The following is a 13697-nucleotide window of genomic DNA, read 5'->3' as shown; positions in this document are numbered from 1 at the left end:
CATCTGGAGTCCTGTGTCCAGTTCTGGGCTGCCCAGCTCCAGAGGGACAGGGAAGTGCTGGAGAGAGGCCAGTGCAGGGACACCAAGGTGCTGAGGGGACTGGAGCATCTTCCTGCTGAGGAAAGGCTGTGGGACCTGGGACTTCATCAAGAAAAGCTTTTGTCACCCAAAGGAAAGGTTCTGTACCCTGAGTGACTTTTTTAGACAAGAGAGTGGGAAGGAGGGTGTCTTGTTCCTGCTGCCCACAAGCCCAGACCTGTCTGAGCAACCAGCCATGGCCCCTGTGCAGCTGGGGAGGGACAGGAAGAAGGGAACTGTAGCACACAGAGCTTTGGGGAACTTGGAGCTGAGGTAATTTTGCACCAGTAATAACTCCACAAGACAAGTTCCCTGTGGCAGAGACACCAAAGGCCACTGCCCCATCCAAGGTAGCAGCCAGCAAGCAACTGCAAGTCACTGCAGGAGAACACCAGAGCCAGGAATCACAACTCCTCTGCTACACTGTCCCCTTACCCCCAGGATCCTGGTGCTGCAAAGCCCTGAATCCTGCTCACCAGAGCCCGAGCTCCAGCAGCTCTGGGTTTGGCTGACAAGAGCTGGAAGGCTCAAGGCTTCAGCCCTCCCCTTTCATGAGGGGCTGTGAGGTCTTTGGGAAACAAAGCACATGAAAATGGTATTTCAAAGGTGGGGAGAGGAGGGAATGACAGGGGTTTTCTTCACTTGAGTGCCCACTGTCCTTTGCCACCATCAGCCTCTCAGCCCACAGAGAGGTCCAAGGTCCAACCCCACAGGCATTGCTGTGCTCCTGCCCCCCCAGCACCAAGCTCCCTTCATCCCACCCACCCAGCTGACCACCCTGGCCAAGGAGAAAACACAGCCTGATGTGTTCCACGTGGCAGCCTCATCTGGCTGCAGCTGGAGGCATTCCCACCCTCCTGATGCTGTGCAGAGGGTGGGGGGATGTGGGGGTAACGCTCCCCAGCTCGCTGGAAGGCAGGAGGAGCCCCTGAAGGGGACAGCAACGGCATTTCCTGGCTGTGAGGAAGCAGAAGTGACAGCTGCCCTGGGAGGAGAGAAAAAACCCTCCTCTCTAGGCTGAGCCCTTCATTTTGGAGGGTCTGACCACCCTGGAGAATAACCCCACCTCCCTGTGTGCCTGTGCTCAAGGACTCACCACCAGATCACTACAGTTGCACAGGGTGATCACAGGATCTGAAGGGCTGGAAGGGAGCTGGAAAGCTCATCCAGTGCAACCCCCCTGCCAGAGCAGCACCACCTAGAGCAGGGCACACAGGGACTCATCCAGCTGGGTTGGAATGTCTCCAGGGAAGGAGCCTCCACAGCCCATCTGGGCAGCCCCTGCCAGTGCTCCCTCACCTCAACAGGGAACAAGTTTCTCCTTGTGTTGCTTTGGAACCTCTCCAGTTGCAGCTTGTCCCCGTTGCCCCTTGTCCTATCATTGGCCATCCCTGAGCACAGCCTGGCTCCAGCCTCCTCACACCCACCCTTGTTGGATTTGTAACATGAATGAGCTCAGCCCTCAGTCTCCTCCAAGCTGCAGAGCCCCAGCTCCCTCAGCCTTTCATCACAAGGGAGATGCTCCACTCCAGCATCTTGGTGAGTCTCAAACACTTTACTGCACCCCCTCACCCTGCCAACAGCACTGGGCTTTGGGCTCCCAAAAAACCAAGCAGGACAGAGAGCTGCAGGGACCAGGTCATGGGAGAGAGAGAGGTGAGGATCAGGAGCGTCCTGGCCAAGCAGGGCCACGGTGCAGGTGGGTTTTGATGCAGGAAGGTTATGCATTTGGACATGGGGCATAAAGTGACTGCTCAGTTCAAGTGGAAAGGGAGAAACAACACTCTGCCTGCTCTTTGCTTGCCAAGCCCGAGCTGTGGAGCTGGCTGAGCATGGGACAGGCCATGGGGTGCCCAAAAAGAGTTCTCAGGACACTCCTGTGCAACTCTGAGAGTTGATTTTCTCCTGGGCAAAACCACAGAAATGACTGAGCCGTTGGGCTGAAGGAGGCAGCTCAGGAACACCCCCTTGGGCACCCACTGACAGCTCATTCCTGCACAAGAGCCCAAGTTTGATGGAACATTTTCCACCGAGCTGAAAACAACACAGAAAGTTTCCATGCCACAGAAATGAGCAGGAAAAGGAGAGCAAGGTCAGCACACTGACAAGCCAGGCTTTTTTCTGTGAGCAGGATCCCATTCCAACTGGCAGCAGGTTGATGTCCAGGAGCAAAGACTGCAGCTGGGGTCATAAAAACCAGAATATGGCATGGCAGCCACTCGACTTGTCTATCCCTGACTTGGGGGGGGCAGTGGTTATCTGTGCTGCACAGCTCTGGGTGTGCTCTGTGGGCAGGTCTGGAGCTGGGCAGCCTCTGCTGCTTTTGCTCATGTGTTTTTTTTTCAATCTGAGACTAAAATTTCCTCCTAAACAAAGATGTTTGTGACAGAGCTGAATGAGATGTCAGAAGTCGGCTGGCAGCTCGTGCCAACCCTTCTCCCACCCGGCTGGACAAGCTCCAGGACTCACAGAATCATAGAAACCCAAAGTGCTGGGGGCTGGCAGGGCCCTGCAGAGCTGCTGCAGCCCCAGCCCCTGCTACAGCAGGTTCCCCTGGCTCAGGGGGCACAGGAACGTGTCCAGCTGGGGTTGGAAACCTCCTGAGAAGGAGCCTCCACAGCCTCCCTGGGCAGCCTGGGCCAGGGCTCCCTCCCCTCAGCACCAAAGGACTTGCTCCTCCTGTGCCAGTGGCACTGCCTGTGTTCCACCTTGTGCCTGTTACCCCTTGTGCTGCCACTGGCCACCACACAACAAACACTGGCCCCAGCCTCCTGACACCCAACCTTTAGGGGCTGAGCAGCATTGCTGAGGTGCCCCTGAGCTCAGGCTTCTCTTCTCCAGGCTGAACAGCCCCAGGGCTGCAGCCTTTCCTCCTCACACACATATTCCATCCCCTCAGCATCTTGGTAACCCTGACTGGCCTCTCAATGAAAAGCCACAGCCCCTTCCAGCTGCAGACCTGCCACCCACCCTCCAGACACCTTCCAGCTCAGGGGGTCTGAGTGGATGGAGATGCTCAGGGTGTTAGCTGAGAGCTCTCCACCCTGTTTACTGTGCTCAATTCCATCATCAGTGCAAGGAGAAAGCACCTTAAAACCGCTTGTTACCCTTATCCTCAACAGCATGGAGTGGAAGTTCATTTTCCTTACACAAGCAAAGCTACAGGAAGGGAGGGAGACAGCAAAAATCCTGGGGCCCTCCTGCCTCACAACCCAGCTGCCCTCTCTGTGCTGCTGGAGTGACTGGCAGCACAGGCTCCGGCCACGTTGGACATTGCACCCGTGGGATTAACAGCCCCTGACACTGAGACCTTTGAGACAAGACCATGGGCTCAGCCTCCTGAAACCTTGGTGGGACCATCACAGTGCCCTTGCTTTGCACAGCTTCCTAAAGCTCTGCTAACAGGAGAGTGGCTCTCCTTGGGACACAGCTCACTACCCAAACCACAGACAGGATGCAAAGTTGCTTCTCATCTTCCCAGGCCAAAGCAAGGAGCAGCTCCTGCCTCCCAAAAGGCTGTGGGTCGGCTCTGGCTCACTCTGAACTCAGTGGCACTGCTTTGAATTAGGCCCCAACAATTCCCATCTGGCTCCTCTGCCACCACCCATTCTCCAGGCAGCACAATAAACGCTGCAGGGGAAACACTCAGACACTAACTCTGGCCTTAGTCACTTTTCCTCCGTGCCCAAGCTGGTGTTTTAGGCTAAGCAGGAGGCCCCTGGGGCTGCAGATGCAAAGGAGGGGCGTTTCTCACCAGGAAAAGTTCTTCTGACCCCTTTTCACACTAATCATAGAAACAGAGATTCACAGATTGGTGGGGTTGGAAGGGCCCTGCAGAGCTGTTGGCAGCCCCAGCCCCTGCTCAAGCAGCTTCCCCTGGCTCAGGGGGCACAGGAACGTGCCCAGGTGGGGTTGGAAACCTCCTGAGAAGGAGCCTCCACACCCTCCCTGGGCAGCCTGGGCCAGGGCTCCCTCCCCTCAGCACCAAAGGACTTGCTCCATGTGTTTAAGGGTACTGTTTAAGTGGAACTGTTTGTGTTCCAGCTTGTGCCTATTACCCCTTGTCCTGGCACTTGAGACAACAGCAAAAAAGTGTCTCCTCATCCTCCTGACACCCTTTAGGTACTTGTGTTGATGAGATACCCCTTCAGCCTTCTCATCTCCAGGCCCTGCAGCCTTCCCTCCTCACACACATGTTCCATCCCCTCTCTCCCCTCTCTGCAGGAGTGAGGCTGGGGTGTCTGCCAAGCTCTGGCACTTCCCTCAGCTGCCTCTGCTCTGGGTGGGAGGGTGAGAGAGGCTGCTCCCCGAGGCTGCAGCTTGGGGCAGGGAGCCAGCTGAATTCCTGGGGTGTGGGGAGCAGTGGGGCCATCCCCAGAGGCAGGCAGCTGCCCAGCTCAATACAACCTTCTTCCCTAAAGGAATTTCAGCCACATTCCTGCATTTCTCTGCTTGGCAAATGCTAGGAAAAGATCATTATTATTGTTGGAAACCCTTTTTGGAGAAGAAGGGAAAGTGAATCCCCCATGCATGGGGCAACACCAGGCCCTGGGGTTCCTGCAGCAGCACGGCCACAAACCAGGTCACACAGAGGGCCCCAGGGTCTGCAAAACCATCACAGCCATCAGGAGGAGAAAGCACCACGTGCAGCTGTGCCCAGGAGTGACAGACCCCAGAGCTGTGGGGGGACCCCCTACCCAGGGGATGGAGGGATCCTGCAATGCCTTGTGCCACACAACTCCCATCCAGGGGGGACAGAGCAGCCCTGAGACACCCTATCCTCCACAACACCCTTCCTGGAGCACATGTGATGTCTCACCCACCTCCGTAATGCCCTTCCTGGAGCATCCACAGGCCCTGTGATACACCCTACCCTGCAAACGTCCTTCCAGGGTCACACACAGCCCCTGTGCCACCCTTCCCAGGGCACCACGGATCCTGCAGTGCCCCATCCCGTGTCACTCTCCTTGGGGCACACGTGGTGCCCAGGATTGCCTGTCCCCAGAGACACCCTTGCTGGAGCACACATGGACCTCATCACATCCTCCCTCCTGCCCTGCCCTTCCTAGGACTCACCCAGACCCATGACACCCATCCTGGGGCACACAAGGACTTTGTTACACCTACTCCAGGGCACACAGGGAGCTGTAACAACCCATCCCAGCCCCTGCGGGAACCCACGACGCCCACCCTGGGGCTCGCAGGGACCTGCAATGCCCATCCCAGGACACACAGGGGCTCATGACACCCATCCTGGGGCTCGCAGGGACCTGCAATGCCCATCCCAGGACACACAGGGGCTCATGACGCCCATCCTGGAGCTCGCAGGGACCCGCAATGCCCATCCTGGAGCTCGCAGGGACCCGCAATGCCCATCCTGGGGCTCGCAGGGACCCGCAATGCCCATCCCAGGACACACAGGGACCCACGACGCCCATCCCGGGGTACACAGGGACTCACGACGCCCACCCCCGAGCCAACCCGTCTCCGTCAGCGCGGGTGCCGGGGCCCACTCACCGCTCGTCGGGCGCTCGGCCCCGCTGCAGGGCGGGCTCCAGGGGCACGGTGGCCTGGCCGAGGAAGCGGTCCATGCCCACCAGCGCCCGGTGCATGACGGTGAGCAGCAGCCCGGCGCGGGCCGGGCCCGCCGCGCCGCCCAGCTCCGGGGGCAGCTCGAAGGCGCACTCCTCTCGCCATTCGGGGCTGCCCGTGCTCTTCTCGGCCACCGAGGTGCTGTACTTCTCGCGGCCGAGCTGGATGATGGTGTAGGCGTCGCTGGTGCCCGGTTTGCCGCCGCCGCCGCCCTTGCACCGCAGCCCGCGGGCCCGCACCACCGTCACCTGGACGTGGGTGGGCAGCCAGGCCGGAGACCCCTCAGCGGGCAGCGCGGCCGCCCGCAGCAGCGCCATGGCGGGGACGCTGAGGGGACGCCGGACCGGGACAGGGCCGGACCGGGCTGGACGGGGCCGGACAGAACCGGACCGGACCGGACCGCACCGCACCGGACCAGGAGCCTCGTTCCGCCGCCGCTGCCGCAGCCGGGCCGCAGCGCGAGCGCCACCGGCCGCCCCGCCCGCCCCGAGCCACGCCCCCCGCCGCGCGCCGGCCCCGCCCCCTGCGCCAGGCCCCGCCCCCGCCGCGCGCCAGGGCACGCCCTCGGACTGGCCACGCCCCCCGCCCCGTCTGACACGCGCCGGCAGGGGGCGGGGCCTCGAGTGCCGCGGGGGGCGGGGGGCGAGTGGCGGGAGCGAGGGGCGAGTGACAGAGAGAGAGGGGCGAGTGGCGGGAGCGGGGGGCGAGTGACAGGGAGAGAGGGGCGAGTGGCGGGAGCGGGGGGCGAGTGACAGGGAGAGAGGGGCGAGTGACGGGAGAGAGGGGCGAGTGACAGGGAGCGGGGGGCGAGTGACAGGGAGCGAGGGGCGAGTGACGGGAGAGAGGGGCGAGTGACGGGAGAGAGGGGCGAGTGGAGGGAGAGAGGGGCGAGTGACAGGGAGAGAGGGGCGAGTGGAGGGAGAGAGGGGCGAGTGACAGGGAGAGAGGGGCGAGTGGAGGGAGAGAGGGGCGAGTGACAGGGAGAGAGGGGCGAGTGGCGGGAGCGGGGGGCGAGTGACAGGGAGAGAGGGGCGAGTGACAGGGGGCGAGTGGCGAGGGGCGAGTGACAGAGAGCGGGGGGCGAGTGACAGGGAGCGAGGGGCGAGTGACAGGGAGCGAGGGGCGAGTGGCGGGAGAGAGGGGCGAGTGACAGGGAGAGAGGGGCGAGTGACGAGGAGAGAGGGGCGAGTGACAGGGAGCGAGGGGAGAGTGACGGGGAGCGGGGGGCGAGTGGCAGGGAACGGGGGGCGAGTGAAGAGGGGCGAGTGTCAGGGAGTGAGGGGCAAGTGACGAGGAGAGAGGGGCGACTGACAGAGAGCGAGGGGCGAGTGACAGGGAGAGAGGGGCGAGTGGCGGGAGAGAGGGGCGAGTGACAGGGAGAGAGGGGCGAGTGGCGGGAGAGAGGGGCGAGTGACGAGGAGAGAGGGGCGAGTGGCGGGAGAGAGGGGAGAGTGGCAGAGAGCCGGGGGCGAATGACAGGGAGCGGGGGGCGAGTGGCGGGGAACGGGGGGCGAGTGAAGGGGGAGAAGTGTCAGGGAGTGAGGGGCAAGTGACGAGGAGAGAGGGGCGACTGACAGAGAGCGAGGGGCGAGTGACAGGGAGTGAGGGGCGAGTGGCGGGAGAGAGGGACGAGTGGCGGGAGAGAGAGGCGAGTGACAGGGAGCGAGGGGCGAGTGACAGGGAGCAAGTGACAGGGAGCGAGGGGTGAGTGGCGGAGGGCGAGTGGCGGGGGGTGAGTGACAGGGAGCGAGGGGCGAGTGACGAGGAGAGAGAGGCGAGTGACAGGGAGTGGGGGGCGAGTGGCGAGGGGCTAGTCACAGAGAGTGAGGGGCGAGTGGCGGGGGCCGAGGGGTGAATGACAGGGAGCGGGGGGCAAGTGATGGGGTGCGGGGGGCGAGTGACTGGGATGGGAATGTGACGGGGATGGGAGTGCAATGGAGAGAGCGAGGGACATGTAACAAGGTGGGCAGCTAACAGAGATGGCCGTGTACCGACCCGTTCCTGCACAAGGCTGGGCAAGGCGAGGGCGTGGGACTGTACAGGGAGCAGGCTGATGTGGTGATATGTCCCCCTGACAGGGGCAGGACAGGGATGGTGCAGGACAGGGACACGGCATAGGACAGGGACAGGGACGAGTGTGTGTGAGCCAACACACCATTGCACCCAGTATCAGTGTGGTCGTGTGCTTGTGTGTCAGTGTGTGTCCGTGTGTGTGCTTATGTGTCTGTGCCTGTGCAATCCTGTGCTTGTATGTCCATGTGTGTGCTTGTTTGTGCTTCTGTGTGCATGTATCCATGGACAAGTGTGTGCTTGTGTGGTCATGTCTGTGCTTGTTTGTACAAGCGTGTGCAAACGTGTGCTTGTGTGTCCAGCTGTGTGCAAGTGTGTGTTTGTATACCCAAGTGTGTGCTTCTGTGTGCATGTGTGTCCATACACATGTAAGTGTATGCTTGTGCATCCCTGCATGTGCATCTGTGTGTGTGCTTGTATATGCCTGCATGTGCATCTGTGTCTGTGTGTATGCTTGTGCATCCCTGCATGTACATCTGTGTCTGTGTGTGTGCTTGTGCATCCCTGCATGTGCATCTGTGTCTGTGTGTGTGCTTGTGCATCCCTGCATGTGCATCTGTGTGTGTGCTTGTACGTCCCTGCTTGTGCATCTGTGTCTGTGTGTGTGCTTGTGCATCCCTGCATGTGCATCTGTGTCTGTGTGTGTGCTTGTGCATCCCTGCATGTGCATCTGTGTGTGTGCTTGTACGTCCCTGCTTGTGCATCTGTGTCTGTGTGTGTGCTTGTGCATCCCTGCATGTGCATCTGTGTGTGTACTTGTATGTCCCTGCATGTGCATCTGTGTCTGTGTGTGTGCTTGTGCAACCCTGCATGTGCATCTGTGTGTGTGCTTGTACGTCCCTGCTTGTGCATCTGTGTCTGTGTGTGTCCACATGTGTATTTGTGCATCCCTGCATGTGCATCTGTGTGTGTGCTTGTACGTCCCTGCTTGTGCATCTGTGTCTGTGTGTGTCCACATGTGTATTTGTGCATCCCTGCATGTGCATCTGTGTGTGTGCTTGTGCATCCCTGCATGTGCATCTGTGTCTGTGTGTATGCTTGTGCATCCCTGCATGTGCATCTGTGTCTGTGTGTGTGCTTGTGCATCCCTGCATGTGCATCTGTGTGTGTGCTTGTGCATCCCTGCATGTGCATCTGTGTCTGTGTGTGTGCTTGTGCAACCCTGCATGTGCATCTGTGTGTGTACTCGTATGTCCCTGCATGTGCATCTGTGTCTGTGTGTGTGCTTGTGCATCCCTGCATGTGCATCTGTGTGTATGCTTGTGCATCCCTGCATGTGCATCTGTGTCTGTGTGTGTGCTTGTGCAACCCTGCATGTGCATCTGTGTGTGTACTTGTATGTCCCTGCATGTGCATCTATGTCTGTGTGTGTGCTTGTGGATCCCTGCATGTGCATCTGTGTGTATGCTTGTGCATCCCTGCATGTGCATCTGTGTCTGTGTGCTTGTGCATCCCTGCATGTGCATCTGTGTCTGTGTGTGTGCTTGTGCATCCCTGCATGTGCATTTGTGTCTGTGTGTGTGCAGATGTGTGCTTGTGCATCCCTGCATGTGCATCTGTGTCTGTGTGTGTGCTTGTGGATCCCTGCATGTGCATCTGTGTCTGTGTGTGCTTGTGCATCCCTGCACGTGCATCTGTGTCTGTGTATGTGCAGATGTGTGCTTGTGCATCCCTGCATGTGCATCTATGTCTGTGTGTGTGCTTGTGCATCCCTGCATGTGCATCTATGTCTGTGTGTGTGCTTGTGCATCCCTGCACGTGCATCTGTGTCTGTGTGGGTGCAGATGTGTGCTTGTGCATCCCTGCATGTGCATCTGTGTGTGTGCTTGTGCATCCCTGCATGTGCATCTGTGTCTGTGTGTGCTTGTGCATCCCTGCACGTGCATCTGTGTCTGTGTGGGTGCAGATGTGTGCTTGTGCATCCCTGCATGTGCATCTGTGTCTGTGTGTGCTTGTGCATCCCTGCATGTGCACCTGTGTCTGTGTGTGTGCAGATGTGTGCTTGTGCATCCCTGCATGTGCATCTGTGTCTGTGTGTGTCCACATGTGTACTTGTGCATCCCTGCACGTGCATCTGTGTCTCTGTGTGTGCTTGTGCATCACTGCATGTGCATTTGTGTCTGTGTGTGTGCAGATGTGTGCTTGTGCATCCCTGCATGTGCATTTGTGTCTGTGTGTGTGCAGATGTGTGCTTGTGCATCCCTGCATGTGCATCTGTGTCTGTGTGTGTGCTTGTGCATCCCTGCACATGCACCTGTGTCTGTGTGTGTGCTTGTGCATCCCTGCATGTGCACCTGTGTCTGTGTGTGTGCAGATGTGTGCTTGTGCATCCCTGCATGTGCACCTGTGTCTGTGTGGGTGCAGATGTGTGCTTGTGCATCCCTGCACGTGCATCTGTGTCTCTGTGTGTGCTTGTGCATCCCTGCATGTGCATCTGTGTCTGTGTGTGTGTGTGTGTCCATGGATGTGTAGGCATGTGCTTCTGTGTCCATGCACGAGTGTGCACATGCAAAGATGAGTGTGTGTGTGCAATGCACACTTGCTACAGGAGCCCTCCCCGTGCCCTAGGCCCACCAAAGAGCCCTGACACACTCAGGCAGCAGCAGGTTCCCAGTGTCCCACGTGGGTAATTCAGTGTTCCCTTGGGTTGTTCCTGTGGATAACAGTGACATGGAGCCATCCATGACCCCTCACCCCATGCCTGACCCCCCGTGCCTGACCCCCCATCTCTGCTGCAGACAGCAGCACTTCCCACAGGGCAGCAGGACCACGGTGTCCCCGACGGCCCCAATCCCAACCTGCCATTCCAAACCTCTCCACTGACCCAAACAAGCCAACGCCGCCGTTCCCCATCCCCCGGAGCAAGGTCACGCTGCTTTTGGGCGCTCACGGCTGGGCAGGGCCGGGGCACGGTGGCCCCTGGGGCTCCGATGCCATGGCGATAAGGGCTATTGGGGCCACCTCGGTTCACGGGCTGGGGCCGGGCGGCTCTGCTCTATCGCTCCCATCTCGGACCAGCCCGGGCTGAGGCGGGGCTTTGGCTCCCGCTGCTCCGTGTCCCCTCCCCGGGGCCGGGGCCGTCCGTTCCGCTCGGCCGCGGGGACACAGGGTGCCCCGACGGAGCTGGGGGGCCTTGCAGTGTCCCCCTTGGGGTCACCATGTCCCCTTTGGGGTTGCAGTGTCCCCTTTGGAGTCATTATGTCCCTTTAGGGGTTGTGTCCTCTTTGGGGTTGCAGTGTCAACTTTGGGGTCACTATGTCCCTTTTGGGGTTGCAGTGTCCCCTTTGGAGTCATTAGGTCCCCTTTGGAGTTGTGTCCTCTTTGGGGTTGCAGTGTCAACTTTGGGGTCACTATGTCCCTTTTGGGGTTGCAGTGTCCCCTTTGGGGTTGTTGTGTCCTCTTTGGGGTTGCAGTGTCCCCTTTGGGGTTGCAGTGTCCCCTTTGGGGTCATTATGTCCCTTTAGGGGTTGTTGTGTCCTCTTTGGGATTGCAGTGCCCACTTTGGGGTCACTATGTCCCCCTTGGGGTCACCATGTCCCCTTTGGGATTGCAGTGTCCACTTTGGGGTCATTATGTCCCTTTAGGGGTTGTTGTGTCCTCTTTGGGGTTGCAGTGTCCCCCTTGGGGTCACCATGTCCCCTTTGGGATTGCAGTGTCCCCTTTGGGGTCATTATGTCCCTTTAGGGGTTGTTGTGTCCTCTTTGGGGTTGCAGTGTCCATTTTGGGGTCACCATGTCCACTTTGAGGTTGCTATGTCCCCTTTCAGATGACTATGTCCCCTTTTGGGGTCACTATGTCCTCTTTGGGGTTGATACATCCCCTTGGAGTTTGCTATGTCCCCTTTTGGGGTCACTATGTCCTCTTTGAGGGTTTCTATATCCTCTTTGTCCCATTTAGGGGTCACTATGTTCTCTTTGAGGGTCTCTATGTCCTCTTTGGGGTCTCCATATCCCCTTTAAGCGTGCTACATCCCTTTGGTGGTCTCTATAGGCCCCTTTGGGGTTGCTGCATCCCTTTGGGGGTCTCTATGTCCCATCTGGGGTCACTATGTCCTCTTTGGGAGTCTCTATGTCCTCTTTGGAGTCACTGTGTCACCTTTAAGCTTGTTACATCCCTTTTAGTGGTCTCTGCTGTCCCCTTTGGGGTTGCTGCATGCACTACGTCCCCTCAGAGGTTGCTGTGTCCTCTTTGGGGTGACTATATCCCCTTTTGGGGTTGTTGTGTGCCCTTTGGGTATCACTTTGGGGTTGCTACGTCCCCTTGGGGGTTGCTGTGTCCCCTTTCAGGTCACTATGTCCCCTTTTGGGGTTGAAATGTCCCCTTTGGGCTTGCAGTGACTCTTTGGAGTCACTATGTCACTTTTAAGCTTGCTACATCCCTCTGGTAGTCTCTATTGTCCCCTTTGGGGTTGCTGTGTCACTTTTGGGGTTGCTGTGTCCCCTTCATTGTCACTATGGCCCCTCTGGGGTTCCTATGTCCCCTTGGGGGCCCATGTGTCCCCTTTGGAGTTGCTGCATCTGCTACATCCCCTCTGAGGTTGCTGTGTCCTCTTTGGGGTGACTATATCCCCTTTTGGGGTTGTTGTGTGCCCTTTGGGTATCACTATGAACCCTTTGGGGTTGCTACATCCCCTTGGGGGTCTGTGTGTCCGCTCTGGGGTCACTGCATCCCCTCCCTTTCCTTTTGGGGCTTCACACACTCCTGTTCTTCCCAGCCCTCTGCTAAGGAGCCAGCAGGAACATCCCCCTCCTGCCCCCAAACGCCTCCAGGTGAGTGCAGACACGGCGTGGTGGGCTTGGGGCAAGCGGAGCAACCCCCTCCCAGCCACTCCCGTGTTCCATCCCCATGCAAATCAAATCCTCTCCATCTCGGAACAAAAAACTCCAGGTGGAATTTCTTATCGCCCCGGAGACGAACCCAAATGCAATTACCGCTCCAGCCCGGCGCCGCTCCGCCCGCCTCTTATCCCTCCTCAGCATCTGCTTTTGGTTTTGCCGCCTTCTGATTGGTTTTTTTTCCCCTCTCCCCGTTTCCTTTTCGCTTTCTGATTATCTCCCCTCTCCCTTCATCTCCTCCTCTCCACCACTTTCCATCCTTGACCCATAACTGGGTTGTTTTTCCTCTCTCCCTTCACCTTCCCGATTCCCAGCTCTTATTTATTCACCTCTTTGACTCTTTACTTATTCATCCCTTTGCTTTTCACCTTTGCATTTGAAGCACAAGCTGGTTTTTCTCTTTAATTAACCCTGAAATCAGTGACTTTGCTTTTTATCCTTCTCTTGAATCACAGAGAAAACAGGGGCAGATGTGGCCAACCATCTTCAGCCTGGCCTGGCTTCAGTTTTGCTTTAACTTCTGCTTCAGCTTTAGGCTTTTTGCTTCAACTTTGAGCTGTTTTCCTTCACTTTTACTTCTTTACTTCAACTTTAACCTGAACCTGTGTTTTCACTTCAATTTGCCCTTTGATTTTCACTTCAAGTGTAAAACTTCCCTCCACTTGACCCTTTCCTTCAGCTCTCATTTCTGCTTTCACCTCAATGTTCCATCAACTCTCATTTTTGCTTTGGCTTTATTTTTCCCCCCAGCTTTAACTTTTGCCTCAAGTGTAGTTTTTCCCTTTGCATTGCTTCCTTCAGCTTCCATTTCCTTTTGCTTTCACCTCCAGTTCTGCCTTCACTTCGATTTTTGCTCCACATTCACTATTCCCTTCGACTTTCAGTTTTGCTTTGATATCTCCTTTGGCTTGAATGGTTTTGAGTCTCCTGCTGCTCCACGGCTGTTGTACATCTCCCCCCACTTTGCTCCCAAATACCATTGCAGTGATCCCTAGATGAAGGTCTCACCTCACCCAACTGCTTTGCCACCAAGGAGTTGGAAAATGATACTAGTTATATGATTTTCCTCTCCCTATTTTTGGTGCAAAACTGTCTCTCTCCATCGAGGTGACCCGATGCTGC

General features: G+C 57.8%; 1 protein-coding gene across 1 annotated transcript in view; it reads right to left on the bottom strand.

Moving 5' to 3' along the window:
- The window catches only part of RAB11FIP5 (RAB11 family interacting protein 5), a 34912-nt gene extending 28769 nt beyond the window's left edge, over window positions 1-6143 (bottom strand). The window contains 1 exon segment of the mRNA XM_061992491.1: window positions 5596-6143. Coding sequence (XP_061848475.1) covers window positions 5596-5987 — 392 coding nt within the window. The 5' untranslated portion in view covers window positions 5988-6143.
- Window positions 6144-13697: the final 7554 nt, after the last annotated feature.

The sequence above is a fragment of the Colius striatus genome, chromosome 3, assembly GCF_028858725.1.
Source record: "Colius striatus isolate bColStr4 chromosome 3, bColStr4.1.hap1, whole genome shotgun sequence".
Lineage (NCBI taxonomy): Eukaryota > Metazoa > Chordata > Aves > Coliiformes > Coliidae > Colius > Colius striatus.
Note: the sequence above shows the minus strand (reverse complement) of the source record. Positions and strands in the feature narration are given on the sequence as shown.